We start from the raw sequence: 23,257 nt of genomic DNA, 5'->3' as shown, positions 1-23,257 counted from the left end.
TCAGAGCTTGAAAATCTCTAGTTTATTTCTAACAACCACCACTTGATGCTTGACTCACAGGCTTTATTTACATTTGTCTACAGTATCATTGCCTTATGAAATGAACTAGTACAGTTTAAACCAAATGAAATCATAATCATTCAAATTGTAAACTACTATAAGCTAATTTTATAACCTTGCACTTGTTTAGTACAGCCAAAGTTTTAAACACAGAAAAGCACAAGAATAAACAAATGGTAACATATAAAATCTAGAAGATCATCTGATCTGGGCTATTTAGAAGGTGGACTTTCAAGAAGTCTGAGGCACAATTAAAAGAGTATAAGTTCTTGTGCAACCTACAGTAAATGTAGCAAAGAAAATAATACGTAAAAAAACATGGGGCAGTTCATTGTAAAAATATTATCAAAATATTTCTACATAAGATATTTTGTTTTCACCTTTAGATCAGCTGAAGAGAAAAACACTCATTTTAAAATTAAAAACAAATATAATTTTGTTTGGTCTATCTATTAACTATCCTAAAATGTTTTAATTTTTATTTAAATTGCAGCAGACATTAAAGTTAAAGGGAAAAAAACAAAAAATCCATACCCTTTGACAAAAAAAGCCCTAAAGCACAACTGATGATTTCCCTTAATATACTTACCTTGCATTGTCACTGAAGATACTGTTAAGAGAAACCTTTTTATTTTTAAACCAGAAGACAAAATGGAGCTCAAGTGACCAGATTTTGAGAAATAAAACAAATTCCCAAAGCATTTTAAGCCATAAGAACCTTCAAGTGAATGGGAACAGTAATGATTTCTGTTTACATCATGTAGAAACAAGTATTCATTTGCACTTCAGGAGAAAATTTTATGCAAAATGTTTGAAGTTAAATATCTCAAGATAAATGTTCACTTAAATTCACAATGTCTTGGTTGGCCTTTCATCCCAAGAGAAGTACACTTCAGAAGCTCTCTTCAATTTGCTTCTCATTAACAACTATGATTTGGCCTTTTTTAACCTCTCATATACAACCAGATTTTGAAATATATCACACAAAGCTTCTTAAAACATTAAGATAACCAAACATTTTGAAGATGTTTTTCTTAGCAGCCAACCATATCAACAGAGAAGAGACAAACTGTTAGATTTTCTTCTTAACCCCATTTCAGTAAGAGAAATGAGTAATACCTTTCTCCTGCAATTTACAAGATTCTTTTACAGTAAATATGGTGGTACAAAAAGCAAACCTGAATAAAAGAGTTAATGATTCTAAGGCACCCTAAGCAAAGGGACTTTCAAAATAAAGCAGTTCCAGTTGACTGTTTTACAACTAAGTTTAACTTCTTCTGGTATGAGTCACTTTGACATAGGTTAATCTAAACAGGTTAACTTCTTTTCCCAAACTAACATAAATAGCTTGTTTCCAACTAGTTTACCATAGTTCTTCCCTCCATGCCTAAAGTTCAGGCAAATTGACAATCCTGTCTTAGTCAAAAGACAAGACATATTTTGGAATACAAACAGCTCAAATTAGGAAATAAAGTATTTGTTATGGCAGAAATGGTTTTATATAAAGCAAATAAATGCTTTTAAATAATGAATGCAGCGTAGCATCTATTTTGGGACATTATGGCTTAAAATGCTATTTACTTTTAATTTCACAAACACAGATGTATTGTTCCAAAAAGCAATGAAAGGCATGCACCTCTACTAGTAGACTTAGCACTTCTGACCAGTAAGACACCAACTTCATAAAAAATATGCTTCATGCACTGTACTGAATATATTTTCTTTTAAGATGTAAATTTTAATACATTATTTCTTTTTTGAACTTGAACGGGAACCAGAATGAGATGATCCAGAAGATGACCTGTGGTGCCTGTAAGACATAATGAAGAAAGCAAGCAAAATAGTAAGCTGGAGCTGGATTTCAGCATTTATTCATAAGACTGAGAATACAAAAACAAAACACTTCGACGCTGGCCAAGGGAATAATTAAAAACTAAGATAAAAACTTATACAAATAAAATTATCTGGTGTTTTAAGACTTTGGATGTGAGCCCAGTAATGCTATAAACATAATTTAAAATTCTCTATAATTTAAAAATATCTTCTCATATCAAAATATAGCCACCTCTCAATTATTTGAGGTATTGAAATAAAGCCTTGCAAAATGTATGAAGTTACAGATAAGGTTCTACAAAGGCATATAAACTTGGTAATGGAAATGTGACAGATGGTGTGATAAGTCTTTATGTAAAACAGGTACAGCAAGGCTTTTGTGTACGAGAATCTATTAATAATTTAAACTGTGAAAATCTAGATTACACAAGATGATTGTACAACTAGTTATAGGGTTATATTCATGCAGCTAATATGAATAAGTCAATATCAACCTGGGTAAAGTAGTGGTGTTCCGTAGGGGTTGGCCCTGGGCTCAGAGTTGTTTAGTGTTTTCACCAATCACCTGGCTTATGGAATAGAGAACATGTTCATTAAGTTTAGATGACAACAAACTAGGGGGATTATATGTGGCTACGATAAAAATTTGCAGAAGTGTTAAGAAAGCAATAGAATGAAGTTCACTCAAGTACAGAGTAATTTTCTTACAAAGGAATAAATGCACAAAAACAAAACTAGTTTTGTGTAATCTTAATATCTAAACTTCAAAATGAATGGGAAGGAGAAGCAAAATGAATCATTCTGTACAAGAAGGAATCATGAAGCAATCCTACCACTGAATCCAGCAATAATCAGACTTAAACCTAATCCTTATTTTCACAAGCTAAACAGAAATAAAAAATTTGTGAAGATTACACATCAAGCCATTAAAATGACTATATAATTAGACACTGACAAAAGACTGTTCTCATCAATTTTTAAAATGTCAATATATAAAGTAACTTGGCAAAGGTATTTCTCTAAAAAAGAGTTGGACTGCAAGATGAAAAATGTATGGGATGTAAGAAACAATTTCCTTATACCTAAAGGGTATTAAAGAATGATCTGCTGTGGAAATGCATTTGCACGTATTTAAATGAGGACAGATTCCCAATGATCTGGAATAGTTATTTAAAAGATGTCCTAGAATTCCTATGTTTTCTAAAATTTAATTTAAAATCAGTAATATAAATTAATACACATAAAAACCAACCTCTAAATTACTTCAACATACAGCTTCTGAATTGAGCTCTTAAGACAGAAATAACCGAGAGTTGGCTATAATAGTTTATATATAAAGATTCAAACATTAAGATCATCAGATAGCAGAAAGGAATGGTGTGATCTATAAGTTTTCTAATCAACCAGATCAAAGCACATAGGATAAAGAGCAATCTGTTTGTCTGAAGTATAAAGTTAAAAGTATAACTTCAAGTTTGAACAAAGGAGATAATAAAAGTCTAACCCTAACTAGGAAGTTTAAATCTATTAAGCACACTTAAGAACACCCATTCTTATTTCTACAGAAACCCAAACCTTTCGGGTGACCGTGATCTTGTTCGTCTTTTTTTGCGATCACCAGATGAAGAAGATCTAGAACGACTTCTCTTTCTGTTCCTCTCAGGAGAAGATGATGAACTTGAATAAGATCTTTTTCGTGGGGAAGAAGAGCCCCTGTGGGACCTGGAGCTGGATCTTCATTGAAACAAATCAAATATTTCATTAAATGAAGAAATGAGCCAAACTGTTTAGTTAACAGCTCCAAAATTATTCAAAGAGGATTTATAACCACTATGGAATAAGAAGGAATACTTACTGCTTATCAAGAGAAGACTTCTGGTTCAACCATGAAAACATTCTATTTAAGTAGAATTATATTCATTTCATCTTTTTGGAATTCTAAGATAACTGCTCATCAATTGAAATTGAAAAGCAACTTACTGTATTAAAACAATTTAAATTTTTTTTTTTTTAATTTAAGGCTTTTAATTTTAAATTATATATAAACAGCAAAACTAACAGGTAAATGTGCATTTGCACAACTCTATGTGTACAAAATATATCTTTCCATTTGAGGGAAAGATATGTATAATATATACAAATTCCTGAGGAAAATGAACATAATTCCATGTGGAATTATGCAAATCATTACTTAAGTTGCTACAGAAAAAGTGGAGCTATGGGACAGGAGAGAGAAAAAACAGTAACTATTAAATTGCAAAATATTCAAAGAAAAATAAAATGAGTAACTTTAAAACTTCATTTATATTTACAATACTAATTTTTATGAAGGATCACTATTCATGAAATTATGAAGTGTTGACATTCACATGTTTCAGATATTAGTAAATGTGCAAATGTTTAAATGCAAAAATTTTCTTCTTCATTTATATATTTTGGTTGAAGGAATTTAGCTCAAACTTCCCAAAAAATTCACCTTTGGGCTTAAAATAAAATCAGAAAGCCCAAAAGGAGAATTCTTTGGAAAGTATAAGCAACAAAAAAATGTTTGGGAAGATTTCGAAGGCTTTTCTGTCAATTTTAATTACAGTACTTCCCAAATGGAATACTAGAGCTTTAGTATCTTCACCCAAGAAGTACTAAAATAAAAGGACTAGAATATTGATAATACAACATGAAAGAAAACAAAACATAACAAAAACCAAAAAAACCAACCCTCATCTGATTTCTATTTTGTATTGGCTTAATACAAGGTGCATATCATTCTTTTCTCCTAAATGTAAAATTTCAGCTGCCCTTTAAAAATTCTATAAATTTTGTTCTAATAGCCAGTGAATGATTATTTTTACCAAGAGCCATTACCCTTCAGCATGAAATTCCAAACAAGCAGAATTTTAGTAGTCTTCTTATATTTAAGTTAGATGCCTTTAATACATGAAAAACAAACTTAAAAACAAAGGCAGCATATTTAAGTTCAAAAAATCAATGAGTGGATAAAAACTACCGCTTCATTTTCTTCTTTACAAATTACAAATTACATTTCCTTCTAAAAGTCTGACTAAATACAAACTGAAAGGGAACAAAAATGCTCTTTTTAATACCAACCAACCATACTTCTTGATTCATCTGTGGAATTTAAGAAGGTGTCTACTCTATTCAATCTATTTTTAATATTCTGTGTAAAATTAAAGAGACATGAAAAGATGCATACAGGTCTCCTTAGAAACTTTATCTGACATAAATGGCAAAGTTGTTTCTGTAAGTATTGAAATTGCCTGGCAATAGAAAAATTGCCTTTTTATAATGGACTACACATTTTCTTTTTATATACATATTTAATTTGATATACTATTACAAATATAACCTTAATATACTGGAGATTTGGGGATAAAGCCTAGCTCCGTCTAAGCACTTCATCACATATTGGCACCAAAATAACAAACCTTGCATAATCCAAAAATAGCCACCTTAATTCAATCATGGGAATGTCTTGGCACAGGCTGGCAATGGAACATTTCATGGTGAGAAAATTAAGCTGAGGCAAGTGCATTAGTTATCTAATGCTAAAATAAAACTGACAACAAGTACAAGCAAAATAAGCCAAAAAAAAAAAAAAAAGCAGCAACGCCTTCTGCAGTCTTTAAATATTTTTTCTCTCTGCTTTACAGAGAGATGCTACCTCATTCACCTTGATTTCGACCCACGAGATCTCGAACGTTCTCTGGAACTGGAACGAGATCTTGACTGCGAACTGGAAGAACTTCTTGAACGGGACCTGGAACAATATGGAAGGATTTTTTTTTTTTTTTTTTTCCAGGGCCACTTAACTGAGCTTTGTGAAGTGAATACTGAAAGGAGTTCATTTTCATAGAAAGAGTATCACTTGCAATACATATTTTCAAAATACAAATGTTTTCAAGTAAATAACCTTTTTATTTCCTATTTTACTCTTTATGCCAGAACTTAAGGTAATTTCTAAAAATAAATCAACTATCACTTTCCAAGTTAGATTAAATTACTTTGAATATCACTCAGAATGGTTCAAAATATGAAAGCAGTTAGCATTATCACTTCATTAGAAGACACTAAGTCACCCAGGACCTACATATACAGGATAACGGACGCTGCAATTTATATTTAACTTCTATGGAATCGCCCGTCAATTCCCTTAACTATTTCCTCAGTTTCTAACTACTAAGAAGGTTTATGCATTGACATGTGTATGTCTGTCTTTAAAAAAACTTAGGGAATTAAAGGGAAAATGTATTTTAAGAATCCTGTTATTGTTTTAGGTAAATACATCATTGAAAGCAACGGCACAAAGGGAGATACGGTTCCTTTGAATTCTATACATCACAAATGACACTCAATTTATTTATTAAATCTAATTCATGCCTTTAATTTGTTCCTTATAATAACTTGCAGAAAAAGATCATTATATTTTTATATCAAAAAATATTATCTTTATAAATCACTTTTAAAAAGCTTTCAGGTTTTATTGCATTCAATTAACAATTATCTAATTATTGAATACTCAGCTACTACTTCATTACAAAACACCATAGAAATTCACTGCCCTTGATATCAAACATGTATGAAGTTTCTTCAAGGAAATGGTGTTTATTTAAGGCACTGATTTTTCTCACCTGAAATCTTACTTTTATTACTGACTATAAAAATCAGGGAATATCTACTAAAAATTTACAAAAAACATTCATATACAATGCCAACTGAGTCCTACATTTAATTTATTCCTGGATATCTCAAAATTATAAGCATTAAGCTATCAGAGCTAATATGGCAGAATTTGTTGCTTAATTTAGAATACTGACACAAAGCTAAATTTTTAAAATATTTTGTAATGAGCAATGAATTAATTAATGCTTATACAATTTCTATATTAAGCCTTTTAAGTCCTCAGTGAAAATATAAATCTTCACTTTATTTAGAAAAAATTTCTAAATGTAAACTATTCAGATGTTTAATTATCAGGGCATTAATGATTTAATTGAATTTTAGTCTATTTTAATAAAAGGTATGGTTCTAAAACCTGCTAAGGAAGTTTCATGTTAAAATTTTACATTTCTAAAAACACTGGACAATAACTACATGGTAATAAGATGAAAAAAATATCTTTTAAAAGGTGATTTAAGTGAAATTTTTAAAATCAAAAGCTTATTCAATCAAGAAAAACAAAATTTATAAATAAAGAAGTTAGATACTGACATTTTGACTGGTGTTACCCTTGACCTGTACCCGTTTACCTGGACCTAGACCTTGAACTTGAGGGGGAGGATGAGCGTGATGAAGATCGTGAATGTGAAGATCGAGACTTTGAGCGACTCTGTCTATTGGATTTCTTTTTATTAGTTTCTTCTTCTTCACTGGCATCAAGATTATATTTTGAGAGATCGGCATCATCTTCATCCTCATCCTGACAAAAAGTCAGAATCATATAAATTTAGACATTTGGATATTAACACTACCTACTAAGAACAGTTCTGTGTACTACACATCTCCATATGGATTTATTACCAACACCTCAGCAAACTAATTCTCAGTCCTGAAATATGCCTACTACATTCCTCATCTCAGTTAAACAGACATGCCTATCCCAGATATTTCAAAGCAAATCTAGAAGTAGTATTCATTTTATCTCTTTCTACATTGTACTAACAAACAAGTTGTCAAGAATCTTTAATTCTACCCTTCCAAAGTCCTTGAAAACATCTCCCTCAGTCTTTAGAGTTCAGACTTTCATTCCATTTTTCTCTAGAGTATTACAGAACCTCCAAAATTGTCTCCCTAACTCTGTAAACTCCTTCTGTCTCTCCAATTGCTCCTTAATATACTGTCACCAACAATCACCTTGAAACACAGTTCAGACAAATAAACCCTACTTGTTTCTTTAAAACTTTTTAGTGTTCCATATTGGTTTGTTAAGTTGCATTCAGGGCCTCTTATGTTCAGACCCTAAAGTGCCCTTAATCTGGATCTACAGATTCTACCCACAGAACATCCTAGACTTGGTGTTATGACTGCTGCTCCCCCTCATGTCATTTTCTTCTTTGCTCTAACCACACTGGACTACATATATTTTCTTGAATATTGCTGGCTTGTTCTCTACTTAAGGAACCTAAATTTGCTGTTCTGTCTGCCTGAATACGCTCTGACAAGCTTATAGCAGATTCCTTCTATCACTTAAGTCTCAGCTCAAATTTCACTTCCTCAGAAATTCCACAGCCACTGAAACAAAAAGAGCTCGTCTATGTTATTACATGATGTCCTCAAAACATTTATTGCCTTCTAAATTATCTTGCTAATTTATGTCTTTCTCCTACTAGAATTTAAGTTCCGTAAGAGAAGGGAGGTTCTGTTTCAGTCACTATTATACCTCTAGAACCAGAATAGTGCTTAAGACATAGTGGAAGCTCAAAGCCTTTGTGAGACTGAATGAATATACGGGAGAATGTATCTTCACAAAGAGCCAAAGGTCATCAAAAGCAGTCATATATTATGTCATAATCCAAATAAGACAAGAAGGAAAAGGACAAGAAAATCATTTACCTCATCTAATTTATATTTAGAAAGATCTTCATCCTCATCCTCTTCTTCTCCCTCTGATTCTTTATCTTCAACTTCCTTTAAAATGGATGCAGGACCAACTGCTTTCCCTCTGTATTTTTTCTTTTTACGTCCAAACTAGATAAAAAGTTACATAATATTTCTGTGAGCTGAAAATGTATTAGAAGTAACACTTTTGCTAAGAAATTATTTCTATATAGTTAACTATAAACTGCTGCAAAAGACTCAAACTGCACTCACAAAAATGTTACATCAAAAATTTTTCCTTTGCCTTTAAGATATTTTCTAATATGTTCTTTCAATTTGCATTTAACCTCCAGGCTAGTATGTAGCTTACCTCATCATATTCACCATCAGATTCTTCTCTTTCTATATATTCAACATTTTCTCTTTCATTAAAACCACCACCATATCCTAAAAAAAAAGGACACCAATTATTAACCATAATTCAGTTATGTTTTATCCTATTCACTTAAATAATAAAAACATGTCTAAATCACCTTTAAACAACAGGAGAAGAAAATCTTATCAATAGCAATTGCCTATTCATCTAATAAATTACTAGCGTTTAATAAAAATACATAGCTACAGAGAAACAGTCACAAAGTTAAATATCTTAGCTAGGAAAGTCCCGTGGCTACACTTCTTGCTCTTGATTTCACAAATGTGTGATCTAACTAAGGCAATCAGTGATGGAAAACATCACTCAAGCCTGTCTTAAAAGGACTTTCCTTTATAGTTTACCACAATTTTTCTGGAGGACTAGGCTCAATAAGAACCAAGAATCAAATTTCACCTTTTATCAGTTGTAGATAATTGTCTGAAATCTTCTCATATATTGAAATTTTTCTGAGCCACTGAAATTTTTAGTGGGCCACTAGCCAGATCTTGAAAAATCCCAAATTATACAGGCAAACATAATGATGATACAATAAAGGACACCCATATTCATTTCAATGGGGCTATTTTTAATACATAGTTAAATATCACTCAGGTTTCTCTGAGTAGCAAGTAAATTTTGAAATGAAAAATATAGTAAAGAAAAGTAATCAAGATCTGCAAACCATTATTCTTTGATGTCACAATTATATCTACAATTTATTGTATCTATGACATTGGCTTAAAAGGAAGATTGAAAAAAGAAAGCGAGTTAGTTTTATACAGAAAGTGAGGTGAGAAATTCTGAAAAAGTATCCCATTAAAAAACAAAGAGTTATGTGGCTAAGGGTAACATGATAACTGCTTCACATATTCTAGAGCAGTACTAGCAGTGAAGGCCAGTGATTTTCAGATTTAAGGACTTCATAAACTCACAAAACATTAAATTTATAAGCAAAAAAGCAATTAGAAAATACTTAAGAATTCGCCAGTCATGGGCATTAAAAAAAGATCACTTACTCCACCATTTTTTCATAACAGGGCCAAAAAAAAACAGTAGAAAGAATATAATTCTCCCTTCAAAATAATTTAATAAATTTAACTTTCTGAAAAACTCACACTGATATAACATCCTTTTTTTCCTGTATTATACCTGTACTAGTGAAAACTTCAATGACCAGTTTATCCTTGGAATATCGGGATATCATCCCTTCTCTCTTCCTCTTCCTACTTTGTTTCAGAGACAATTTGCACTCCAACTGTAATCTACAAACATTTCTTTTTCTTTCTGTGGATATCACATAGCAGTGAAGCGTATTAAATACATAATGACTTTTTGTTCCTCAAAACATTAAGTACATAAAAAAAGACAGTTTGAAGCAAAAACAAATGGGATTTGCTATTTGGGATGGTCAGAAGTACAACAGGGTACATGTTAACTTCAAGAGGATACCTCATATTCAATGTTAATCATGGATTACAAATACAGGGAACATTATAACCCAACCATACAGTTTCTTGTCCCTCAATATATTTAATTGTTATATCAATAAATCCTGAGATTAAGATATAGGAGTTTGAGAAACAAGAACAAATTCTAAGAGATGACTAAGCACTGCAGATCAAGATTAAAAACTCAAAATAAGTGGAAGAATATGAATAATAAAATTTAAAAAAAAAATCTATGGGACCTAGATGGGACATAATTCAGATGGGGAAAAAGAAAAGGCAAATCAAACAAATATGATGCAACATAATAAGCTTTAGGCTACCATAAAAGAAAACATGTCTGTTAAACTGGACTTTTTAATTCATTAAAAAAATTCATTCAAAAAAAAGTAATGTAGAAGCATGTAAAACAATTCTATTTAAAATCAATAGTAGAGTTCTTTGTTCATATTTAATAATCTATTAGCTGAAATACGGTATATATAGAGCTAAAGAATAAATTATAGCAAGATTTAGAAAATGAACTATAACTCAAATGGGCAATGTTCCACAGTAAAGCAAAATTACTTTAAAATTATTATAGCAAAGATGCAGCTATTTTCATGTTCTCTCACATAAGCCACAGAAAACGGTGATGTTGTATGAACTCCAAAAACAAATCTAACTCATGAACTGTTTCCCTATACTTGGAAAATGCAGTAGCTCTTTATTATGAAAAAAGTTGATTATATTGTTTCCACTGAATAACAGAAGTGAGTTAGAGGAATCACTGGCATATTCTGTATGTTTCCTTCATTCTAAAGCTCTTCAGGTAATGCTGTGAAATTGACTATCGTGCTTCCACTCTTTCCAGCCTGCAATTCTTTCTCCACAAAACAGCAATGGTAGTTTATAAAGGAAATAAGATTGCCCCACTCCTTATTAAAAAATCCATTGGGATATTTCTCCTTACATTTAGAATATAAACTCTTTTTCCTTGATTTACAAGGCTATGACTATTTCTTATGTGTTTTCTGGAGCTAACTAGGTCCCATACATGGTCCTTCTTTTAGTTCATCCAATATGCTCAATTTGCAAGTCTCTTAGGCTGTTTGCCCGCTTAGAATGTCCTCTCAACTTCTTACCAACGTAACCCCCATTTTTCACTTCTTAGCTTCAACACCACTTTTTCAAAAAGGAGTTCATTTATCTTTGACTCTACATGTCTATTTTGCTCACCCAACAATCTCCAGCACCCAGGAGGGTGGCCAATAAATATCTCTTAAATGAAAAAATTTTGGGAAACACCAGAATTCTGGTCCCATTTATAGAATTTGAGCTTCTTGAGAAAGCTTTAAAACACAAAGTTTAGATGAAACAAGCAACCAAGAACCTCTGAAGGTTTTTAGCAAGCCTTAGAATGAAAATATTTTCAAATTTGTCTCATAATAAAATGCAAAAAGCTGAACAAAAAAGGCCAGTGAGGAATCAACACATATTTAAAGTGAGAGCCTGAATTAGGGTTTACTAATGGAAAGAGAGAAAAAAGAGGTGACCATGAAATATATTTCAATGGAAGAACTAAGACACTAACTTGAAAATTTTGTGATTCTATACTTTGAACAATTAGTTCAATTCCTGAAAATTTATATTAAGGAAGTAATTCAAAAGAATAAAAAAACACAACACATTAAGATTGTTTCTACTGAAGCTAATACTTAATATTTTTTATTTAAAAAGAAACAAAAATAGAAGTAACCCTCAAATCCAAAAACAGAATAGCTAATTATTGTGCAACAAGGTGATGGAATTATGCAGTAGAAGTTAATCTTTCAGAGGTAGTGTAGCAAATTTTATTTTATTTACATTCTGTCCCATGCTTAGGGAAATGCTCCCCTGAACCTCACACTGCCTTATTAAAACAGTCAAGAGAAACTGGAGAGCAACAGTATGCTAGTTCACACCTTCAAATGTCATCAACAAAGACAAATACTTGATAGTCAAGAAGTAAGAATGGTTTACAACACCAGGATGATGGAAAGACGACACCTGAGTAAAGGAAAATGAGGAGGTATCAAACACAAACTTGGATAACTTCTGTTTGTCAGGCTATAGCTCTTGCTAAATAGGGAAACTTTAAAAGAGAAATAATGAAATAGGTCAAAGAGAATGTGAATAAAGAAAAGGACTTTTGTGATTACAATTTTAACACCTATTTTAAGATTTTTGAACTTTATGCTAAAAAGCACTAAAAAGGTTTTAAACAAAAGGAATTTTTATTTTGGAAAGAAAAAAAAAAACTTCTGGTTTCAACTAGGCAGGAAGGAAATATATATGGAGACCAACTATAAATGGCTACATTTCTAAGACAAGACACAATGGTAGTTTTGCCTACGGTAGTGATGGAAAAAAATGTGTTTTTTTTTTTTGGAGGGGGGAGCAGGAAGAGGAGCTATCAAGATTGTCTAGGTTTCTGACTTATGTAGTGGGTGGTACTATTCACAAGAAAGAGACCACTGGAGGAGCCAGGTCCTGTGGGAAAATTATGAATTTGGTTTAGATATAATCAGTTTAAGACGTCTTTACCTTCGAGATTTGAGGGAAGGAAAAAAGATACTCTCGTTGGAAGACCTTAATCCACTGAATGCACACACAGGTAAGATCATTTTCAAAGTATGATAGGAATGGGATTGGATTTGAGGATTGAAAATGAAAAATTATATAGATTAGATGTAAGAATGTAAGTTAAAGAAGAGGGGAAATAAAAGTAGAATTTCTGTTGCAGTTTGGAAGCACTAAGTCCAAAGGATTCTTTAAAGGACTAGTGACTCCCAGGAACAACCAAGTCCTATTAGATATTTGAATGAAATAGTTTCATCTAACCACTGACAACACCCAGAGCATATGGTAACCCATTCTTTAGGCGAATAGTTCTTAAACACCATAAGCATCAACATCAATTGCAGATTCTTGGGACCCCTTCCCCAGTGAGCTTCAATAGTTCTGTGCTTTGGAATGTGTATTTTTAAAAAGTTTCCCAGATGATTCTAAAGCATAGCATAGCTGAGTTTGCAAATCATTGCCCAAGATTTAGAAAAATACTTCAAATGGAGTCTTTTGCCCTTTTTGTCCCACTAGGATATCAAATGGATGAAAAAATGCTAATACCATATTATCATTACTAATAACAAACATTTAGTCCAGGAGGGGCTGTGGGGAGCGAGGAGGACAAAGAATTTTTACAAGTATCGAAGTGTCACTATTTGTTAGTATAGGGCTGCCTAACATCACATTTTGTAAATTGTTTATTACAAAACAACAGATGACCTTTTTGCATTTGGACAAAAAATATATATATATTTATATACATGTATACATATAAGGGCAGAATACAAAGAATCCTCAACTACTGTGCTCTTAACAAGAAAGTATACAATTTCCAAATTTAGTTCTTTTAAATTAAAATTTAATTTATAATTGCTTAATTAAAATAGGGCTGTATATTACCTGTTCTTTCTTCTAACTTAGCATACTTTGGAGTATTGCACATGTTACATTCTGATCTTCTGGCCCAATTCACATTACTGCAACTTTAGAAGTAAAAAAAATATCAAATTAGTAGACCACAGTACAGTAATAGGAAAATATTGAAATTCTTAGACATCATACAATTTTAAATAAATACTAGGACGAAATCACTACCATTAACAAAATTTTCATTAAGGACTATGGTAAGCAAAGAAAACGTACACTTGTCTGGAGAGAGAATTGGGCTCCAACAAGTTGCACTATTTAAGCAGAGAAGCAAAATTTATATAATGAAGAACGCCTTTGTGATTTTATGAGAAACAAATGAACTTTATCTATAGAGATACTGATGCCTTAAGGAAAAGAGTCAAATTAAAGATTCTACTGATTTCTCAGTCCCCAAATTCACCTCAAAGAAAAGTAAAGCTACACACCAAATAATGTCAAATTTTTCTTAAGGAATCAGTTCAAGAACAGCATACCAAATCAACAGTGACTTAAACTTTTTGCTGGAAACTTCTCCAGTACAATTTATGATCGATAGTATCAGGAAGTTATGTAAGACCATTTTCTGATTCAGTTCCCTTTCATATATATCCGATTAACTTGGATAGAAGAAAAGATGGAAGTTGAAAAATCAACACAGAATTAAACCCAAAGTTGAAAAACAAAAATATTAAGAAACCTACCTAATTAGGGTAATAATTTATGGCAAACAATTTATGATTCTAAAATTTCTGTGAACAGGCAAAATAAATTTTTTGGTTTACTTAACATCAATGAAAAAACCTAAAAATGTTTTTTGAGATTTTTTTAATAACAGAAAAAAAGTAGGCCTTAGAGCTTTCAAAAAACCGTAATTTTTTGAGGAGGGGGATTGCTGTTTGCTCACTTTAACCACGCATTTACTGATGTAAATAATCCACCATAGTAACTAATATTACCATTTAAAAAAAAAGTGAAAAAGAGAATTTAAAAGCTCTTTAACACTAATCTTAAATATCAGATACAGACTAACAACCAACAGGCCTTTAATTTAAAAGGTTGCCTTGGCTTGTCTTGTGACTTTTAAGAGTTGGTTATATTAACAAGTAATGGTTGCACATATTATGGACGGATAAGTGAATAATAATTTTGAATACATACGTTTTACACTGCCAGTCATTAGCACTAAATAGGCCTCGGCTCTTTTCTGCAAGTGTCTTTCCTATTTCAGTGCCTCCAGCTTTCATCATCTTGGCCTCAGTTGTTTTCTCTAAAAATAGAAAAACAAAGCAATATGAATCTGGGGAAATAAAGAAACCATCTACATACACAGTGTTAACATTACCTTACTTACCCCGACCACACCGATTACAGCTGGTTCTTCTAGCAAAGTTTACATTTCCACATCTGAAGATAAAGTAAAAAACATTAATAAAAATGTGTTTTAGATACTTAATTTAAAAAAAATTTCTATAAACACAATTTTTAAATATGTCCACACTACATATCTGGAATCCAGAACTTTCAGTTCTACCTCACTTACGTTAATGTCAATGTTAACTATTTAGGAAAAAAATCCGGCAATTTAGCAAAATTTGTGGTCAGAAGTCCAAAATAAGATATTGCAATCTTCCACTTAGCAGTTATGTGATCCTGGATAAGTCACTTAGAATCTCTGTGTCCAAGTGTCCTCATACCAGCACATATCATTAATTATAATGAAATCACCTTACAAAATTGAAGTGAGATTTAACTCCAATTCAACAATACTGACAAGACACCAGGGAACTTTAGAAAGACCTCAAGGGAACTCCCAATCTGGAAAATAATGAGCCATACACAAAAGTTCAAGTATCATAAGAAATATAATTGCTAAGGTAGATGAAGAGAGAGAAAATAAATCAGGGAGGGCTTTATTCATGGACATTGATGAAAGACTTTTTACAGGTAGTAGATGGGATGGTAATAAAAAAAGAAGATACTTTGTACTAAAGGCAAATATAAAAAGGTTCAAAGATTATAAGGGAAACAGAGACTTTTAGGATATTTATCACACCCCCTAAACTAAGGTGATAAAAATGACATAAGGACCACCACCAATAATTTTTAATAAATAGAATAATACACGGTATGGCTTCATGCTTAGCCTCAGCAAATAATTAAAAGCAAAAATATACACATATATTCATTCATTTACTTGGTTTTAATAATGCATCCGCACACATACTAGTAAAAATATATTAAATGTTCTGAATGACAGGTAATGCTTAAATTTTTAAAAGCTGATTACTTTTGGTGGGGGGAGTACTATATTAGAATGAAATAAAAGATGCAAAGAATTGTCACTAAGCTTAACTGAAGTAATCCCAGCAGTTTTGTTTTACCCCCTTAAGAATATTCCTTATGACCCTGATAAAAATTGAAAATATATTCTGAAAATGTTTTGGGGATCTACTCGTATTGTAGAAATAGTACTTTATTCATATACTTGTAACTAAGTTGAAAGGTCATCTCTTAGAGAGTCCTACTTCAAATATTCCGCCATGCTGTCATTAATGACACTGACAAAAGCCATTATTCTACAAATGAGTAACAAAAGTCATTAGTTTTTGTTCCATACCTTTTTAATGTTATCAACAGTGCTGTACCAGGCAGAAAAATGCTATTCATAACATACGACTTTCATTCTATTCACTATGATGAATTAAAGTTGAGTCCCTTCAGGTAATCCTAATAGTTATGCATTAATGCTTAAAATGTAGACAGAATTCAAACGCTTGGGAAATATGGATTTCATCTTTTTTAATGACATCAGATGATTAACTTCTTAAAACTACTAGCAAAAGTACACACTTAAAACTACATATTAATTAATGAGTATTTGCTACACTTCATTGTACAACACATATCTCTACTGTTTCATTTATTTGTTATAAGGGAGTTGTTCTACTCCTGTTTTTTCAGCAAAGGTAAATAACATACTTACAGTTACATGATCTTTACTTAATGGAACTGGAATTAAACTCAAGTTTGCTCCAGTTTTGGATTCTTTACAATCATTAAATTCTACGACATCTATGGCTAGCTCAGGGACAAGAAAGCAAAGGTTTTAACTTTGAGCTTAACTTATACATTAATTTTTTTAATAGTTTCCAGATAGTGTACACATTTGTGCACTTTCAGTAAAAGCTGATTAACAATTTAATCGAGCACTAAAACACGTGCTTCTCTGCTGCAGGCATCCTCAGGGCTAAACATGCAAAAACACAAGCCTCCGTCTTTTCGGCCCTAACGACGAGAAAGGCCCAGTTCTTGTGGAGAATTAAAAGGTCAATGACGGAGAAATGTCAGAATATCCCAAACAAGGAAAAGGCTTGGGTAAACGGCACAAACAGTACAGAGGAAAAGTTTGATTAAGAAAAAAACAAAACATCATGAACTATGAGAAGCAAAAGGGCGAGGGCCGTAAAAGCAAAGCTTTCCGAGAACAGAGTAAAGTTCTTCAAGGGAAAGTCACGTGGGGGTGACCCAACACCAAGCCAACCCCGAAAGGGGAGATTTTATCACTGAAACCTGGCCGGGACCGGAAAAGTGAGTAGAGGCAAAGGATAGACGATTTCGCTGTCCAGGAGGAATAATGGAGCGATAATGTCGAAAAAAAGCTGGCGACATCCTAAAACAAAGGCTCCCAAAAGACCTCGCTTGTGAGATCAGGAGTCTGCTTCCCGCCCAGCAGCCGGCGGTTCGCCGCCTCAATCCGGCTGAGCACACGGGACGAGATCGTAAAAACGAAAAATGCCGAAAACACCTGATAAAGCTCCCACCGATAAACATCACCCCAATTCGGAACCTTTCATGGACTCACTTCTTGTCAGGACATATCCAGTCTCCGTCACTGACTCGGAAATTCTTGGTCGACATCTTGGCCGCCGCAACCACCACAGCCACCCGCAGCTACGTCTTCACAGGAGGAAGCAAGCTTGGGTCTTTCAGCACCCTGGGGCTGTCCCCATCCCGCCTGACTTTTACACAACACCGCGTCAGGGTTTGAGAACGAAGGCACCAAGTTGGGATACGTTTGAAAGTTACTGTCTACAGTTAAGTGCCTGTACGATTGTTTTCGCGCCGATTGAGTTACAATGCAAAAGTCTCCTCTGGGGCTAAACTAACAGGCGCCAAAGGGACAGCCCAGGCAGGAGGCCTTCGTGGCACTAGGCGCCTGGGAGAGCCCTCTACAGGCGGGAGGACTCAAAAGAAAAGGCCTTCCTCTTAGGTGGGCGGAGCTAGGGAGAACTTCCGGAAGCGGAAGTGACTCTGATCAGTTCTGGGAAGTAGAACCGTGAGCTGCACAGTCTGTATTTAGGAGTTGAGGTGCTGGGCTGTTCAGTTTCGGGGAGGTTACTTTGATAAAGCGAAAAACTGTTCGTTTACTATGCGCGTGGAATACAGTTTAGAATCTGTTACATAATCTCTGATACATAACTAGGTATATAACATAAGCAACACACACCGGGGAACCGACCAGTAATTTTAGAACTAGGATATTGCGGATATGTTGGAAAACACCTGTCTTTCACTACCCCGTCCGTGCTTTTCTGCAGCGGTAACACTCTCCTGTATTTTGGGTTATTCCCTTTCTTTTTAAAAATTTAGTTTATGCAACATGTTTAATAAACTTGAGCTTTATAAGCATAGTTAAGTAATCTCCAACTTTGTCTTTTTCACTCAATGTTATGCTTCTAATCTTGTCCAAGGTTGTTGCATGTAGTTAGTTCCTCTATAGTCACTGCTATGTACTGGTAATATTACTTTGTTGTGACAATATATCCCTTCTGTTTTCCACATTTTGCCATTCCAATAAGCGCTGCTGTGACCATTCTCATACATGCCTTCTGGTACATAAACACAATAAATTTTCTGGGGTAGAGCACATAACTAGCAGAAGGAGCTATTCACTTACAAGAGAAGAGCAAATTTCTTTACAAGGTGGTTGCACCAATTTACATTCCTATCTGCAGTATTTTAAGAATTACCTTTCTCCATACATTTGGCAGCTTTGGGTACTGATTTTTTTAATTTTTACCAAAGTGGTGTAAGATAATAGCTCATGATCTTAGATTTACATTTTCCTGATTACCAAAGATGTTAAGCATCTTTTCATGCTTATTGATCTTTTGGATTTTCACTTCTGTAAAGAGGCTGTCAAATTTTACCTATTAACTTGTTTGTCTTTTCCTTATTTATTTATTTAGAGTTCTTTACATATATTCTGTGTAATAGTCCTGTGTTGGTTGCATGAATTGCAAATGTCTTTTAGTGCTCTGTAGTTTGGCTTTTGATGAATACAGTAACTACATTTAAAGTAGAGATATTTATTTTTTTAAAAGTGCTGTTAGTGCTTATTATGTCTTATTTAAGAAATCCTTAAATAAGGATTGCTTAGGACTTAAAGAGATTCTCTTAAATTTTCTTCTGAAAGTCTTAAAATTTTGCCTTTCTCATTTAAGTCTTTATGACTTCATCTGTAGTTGATTTTTGTGTATAAGTGGAAATGCAATTTCCTTTTTTCCCTATATGGATTACTACTGTTTCAGTATTATTTTTAGGCCATCCTTTCCCTGGTGATCTGCAGTGCTGCCTCTGTCATATATCAAGTTTCCAGATTCTGATGGTATTTGTATATGCAAATACCACACTTTGTTAATTGTAACTATACCATAAGCCTTGATATTTCGTAGATCAAGGCTGCCCCCATTTCTTCTTCAGAAGAGTTTTAGAATCACCATAACAAGCACCCCAGAAAACCCTGTGGGGATTTTGATTGAAATGATACTGCATCTCTATAACAGAATGAGGAAATTGACATCTTCATAATATTGAGTCTTCCCAGTCATGAAAATAGTATAATCTTTCCATTTAGCTAGGTCTTAATTAGCATCTTCCAAAAAAGGTTTTAAAATTTCTCCATTACGTTCTTGCAGTTGGAAAGAGTTTTGTCTTGAGATGGACATGAGGAAACTTTTTAGAATGATTCTATATCTTGATTATAATAGTGGTTATGCTAATATGTACATTCTCAAAATCATCAAACTACACACTTAAAATCAGTGAATTATTTTGTATATAAATTATGCCTTAATAAGCTGGTTTTGAAAAAAAAATCAAATCAAAAGTCAAGTCCTCTCAGTTGTTGACTTTTTTGTTAATCACTAGCAGGATTCTGTACCAAATAAGTAACTTGTGGTTCTGGCATCATATGAGTTTTAGATATGCTCCAGTTAATGATCTGGTTGCCCTCTATTCTATAAATCCTATGGCACCTAAAAAATCGTAAAAGTAGTAATGTGCATCTTTATACCCTCTCAAACTCAAATTTGGATTCTGAAATCCCTTTTTATGTGCTTTAGTTTCTCACTATTTTATTTAAGTAAGTTATTCTTTACTTCTGTTCCATTGGTTTTGTGATATGATATTACCATATCACAATGAATTTTGATGTTAGGTAAGAATGAGATGCTTTAATAAGGATAATTTGTGGCATTTCATTTAAAACAGTGCCTAGGAAGAGGTGCAACAGGGTTAGTTCTGATTTCCCCAAATCAGAACTAACTTAGAAAGTTAAAAGTGTTTTTTCCTGGGCATGGTGACTGATAATCTATTTTAAAAGTAGTTATTTATATATCATTATATATGTGTGTATATATATATTCTACTTCAGTAGTAATGTTAGTAATGTTTTATGCTACTATTTTGTAACTTTGGTACTAGTGTTTATAATATACTATACAATTTTAGTACTAGTTTTAATCATATTTATTACTACTATTATTAGCTTCATTTTGAATGCACCAGACAATATTTTAAATGCTTTACAGGCATTTGCTTTTTAAACTTATAGAACAGCTCTTTAAAGAAGATAGTATTACAGCTTACTGACATAATCCACCCAAAGTCTATTACAAAAGAAAAGAGGCATAAAATTATATGGACTATATTTGCAAAATAATGTTTCTTAGGTATTGTTTTAATTTCCTATGCTGCTTAAAGCAGTATCATGAAATGATCTGGCTTACGCAAAGGGAATTTATTTGCTTACAGTTACAGTCTGGAAAAATGTTCAAATCAAGGCATCAGCAAGGCAATGCTTTCTTCCCGAAAACCTGCTGCTGGTGATCCTTGATTCCTCTCTTACATGGTGAAGTGCATGGTGGCATCTCCTGGTCTCTCCCTTCTCTTTCAGACTTCATTGTTTTCAGCTTCTTGCTTCCATGGCTTTTCCCTCTCTCTCTTCCATCTATAAAGGACTCCAGTAAGAAGATTAAGACCCATTCTGATTGAAGTGGGTTGCACCTTAACTGAAGTAGCCTCATTAAAAGATCCTACTTACAATGGAATTACACTCACAGGAATGGATTAGATTTCAAGAACCTGTTTCTTTGGGGTACATATGGCTTCAAACCATCAAAGGTATTGATGAATTTCATATGCTACTCTGCATAGGCAGAACAAATAGTCATTTTTTATTCAAATATTTTTTCCTTATGTGAATTATCTCATATAAGAATTATTCACATAAAAATTATTCCTATAATGCATTCATATAATTCAAAGAATTCTTATATGAATTATCTCACTTTGTCCTTTCAGCCATCCTAAAATGAAGATATTATCATCTCTATTTCCCAGATGATGAAACTAAATTCAGACAGTTTAAATAATTTGCCTAAAGTCACATAGTAAGTATCAAAGCTGTAATGTAAACCCAAGCAATCTGGCTCCAGAGTCCTCATAAACTACACTTCATAACCTTTTACAAGTTACGTAAGATTTCTAAATCTTGATTTACTCACCTGTAAAAAAAGCTAATACTACCTCTTGTAAGGATCTTTGGGATGCTAAATGTGATAATGGATATAAAACTCCTATCATACTACCAGGTATATAATAAGTGATAAATGGTAGCTGTTATTAAAAGAATTTCCTCAGGAATCTGGATTTGGATTCATGTTAATATCATGAGTTGATACCAGATATTAAGGTAAGTTAATTGTCCGGCGCTGCCCCGCTCGGTCCCCGGTTCCCGGCCGGCGAGGGGAAACAGGGAAGGAGAGAGAGAGATGCAGACTGCGCGAACTAACCTGGTCATGAATCACGACTCGAACCACACGGCAGTTGTGAAAGCAAGCCCTTTACTACAGCTAGATGAACATTCTGTGTTACTGGTTCCCACACGGGGCACGGCGCCTCGTGGGAGAGCAGCCTCGATGTGGCCGTCAGGCACGGCTCCTTGTGGGCTGTCTCACCCTACCCCGTCCGGGTAAGACCTTTTATACACAATTAACAACCAATAAGCTTCTAGGCTAGTATCGCGTATACAGGATTTCGATTGGTAGGAGCGGGTGGCGGATACATGCGTCACTATGCGGAAACAGGATGCAGGCGCCATCTTGGCTCACTCGATGGGCGGGGGTAACTCTAGAGCAGGCTGCAGCGCATACGCTAGGCCCGATTCGGGAGGCGGCTTTCCACATCTCCCCCTTTCTTATTTATTTTTGACCCAGTGTCTCCAGTGATGAGCGTGCTCCCGTGAACCCAAATGGTTCACAACCTCTTTGGTGCTTTGGGGAGTCTGGACTAGGCCTCAGCCATCCAGCGGCGGAGCCTCTAGCACCAACCAGAATGCTCACGTCATATGGAGACCGGAGAGTCCGTAAGCTGGAAGCAACGTGACTCTCCCTGCAGTGCTTTGCCTGGCAACTGGGGAACAACGACGGGGGCAGGAACAGCAGTAACCAGAGTCGGGGGTGTCACTAGGTGTCTCTGTGCAATGGCTAGGGTCCAGTCTGGCCACAACTAGGACTCTGCCCTAGAGACCCACCTGAGACAAAATTATGACTACTGGTGTCGCCTTTTACACCCGAGAAACAGCCATGCGATTCGCTACAAATTTTGCTCCAAAGCGCCCCACCTGAGGCGACCAGGAAGGGGTATGGTTAATAAATCGGTCACTATCGGGGGTAACAGAGGTGGGAGTCATAGCCATCATAGTGGTAACACGCAATTGCTGCTGCGCTTGAAACAGGCGTTCTAGCAAACATTTAACAACGACTAATCCCACCAATAATCCCACTGCAATGAGGATCCAATTAGTTAAATTGGGCCAAGAGAACCAGGAAGAAACACTGTGCAATAGTTTCTGTAGAACCTCGCCTAACCCGGAGAGATCGACTTTAACGGGTTTTAACTTGATCCCCCCAATTGTGTCTAAACTAGATTCCACCTGTTGGGAGAGATTAACAAATTCAGGAAAATATGACCTTTTCAGCCAATCAGAGACTCTGGAAATGCTTCCGGTCACGTTGGCCCTGACAGGAGTGACACAGAGTTTAACCGTAAGCCACCGGGTGTCACATGTTTGCTGAAGCACTCTCCAGAGTCCATCTATTTCCAGTCCAAGTTC

The 23,257-nt window shown here is 34.0% G+C and overlaps 1 protein-coding gene across 2 annotated transcripts; it reads right to left on the bottom strand.

Annotated features, from left to right (window-relative positions):
- ZRANB2 (zinc finger RANBP2-type containing 2) lies at window positions 1-17,928 on the bottom strand. Of its 2 annotated transcripts, XM_037826919.1 has the most exons (11): window positions 17,663-17,926; window positions 15,152-15,204; window positions 14,959-15,067; window positions 13,792-13,874; window positions 8,816-8,892; window positions 8,461-8,595; window positions 7,158-7,327; window positions 5,582-5,668; window positions 3,469-3,627; window positions 2,388-2,462; window positions 1-1,870 (listed from the first exon to the last, which is right to left on the bottom strand). In XM_037826919.1, exons 1-10 carry the CDS (start codon window positions 17,716-17,718, stop codon window positions 2,429-2,431), a joined length of 963 nt encoding a protein of 320 aa, XP_037682847.1. In that variant the 5' UTR covers window positions 17,719-17,926; the 3' UTR covers window positions 1-1,870; window positions 2,388-2,428. The 2 variants fall into 2 exon arrangements, with proteins under 2 accessions (XP_037682847.1, XP_037682846.1); XM_037826918.1 differs by lacking the exon at window positions 2,388-2,462 and having other exon boundaries at window positions 17,663-17,928.
- Between the last annotated feature and the right edge of the window lie 5,329 nt (window positions 17,929-23,257).

The sequence above is a fragment of the Choloepus didactylus genome, chromosome 2 (genome assembly GCF_015220235.1).
Source record: "Choloepus didactylus isolate mChoDid1 chromosome 2, mChoDid1.pri, whole genome shotgun sequence".
Taxonomy (NCBI): Eukaryota; Metazoa; Chordata; class Mammalia; order Pilosa; family Megalonychidae; genus Choloepus; species Choloepus didactylus.
The sequence above is the reverse complement of the archived record's forward strand: the minus strand, read 5'-3'. Positions and strand labels throughout refer to the sequence as shown.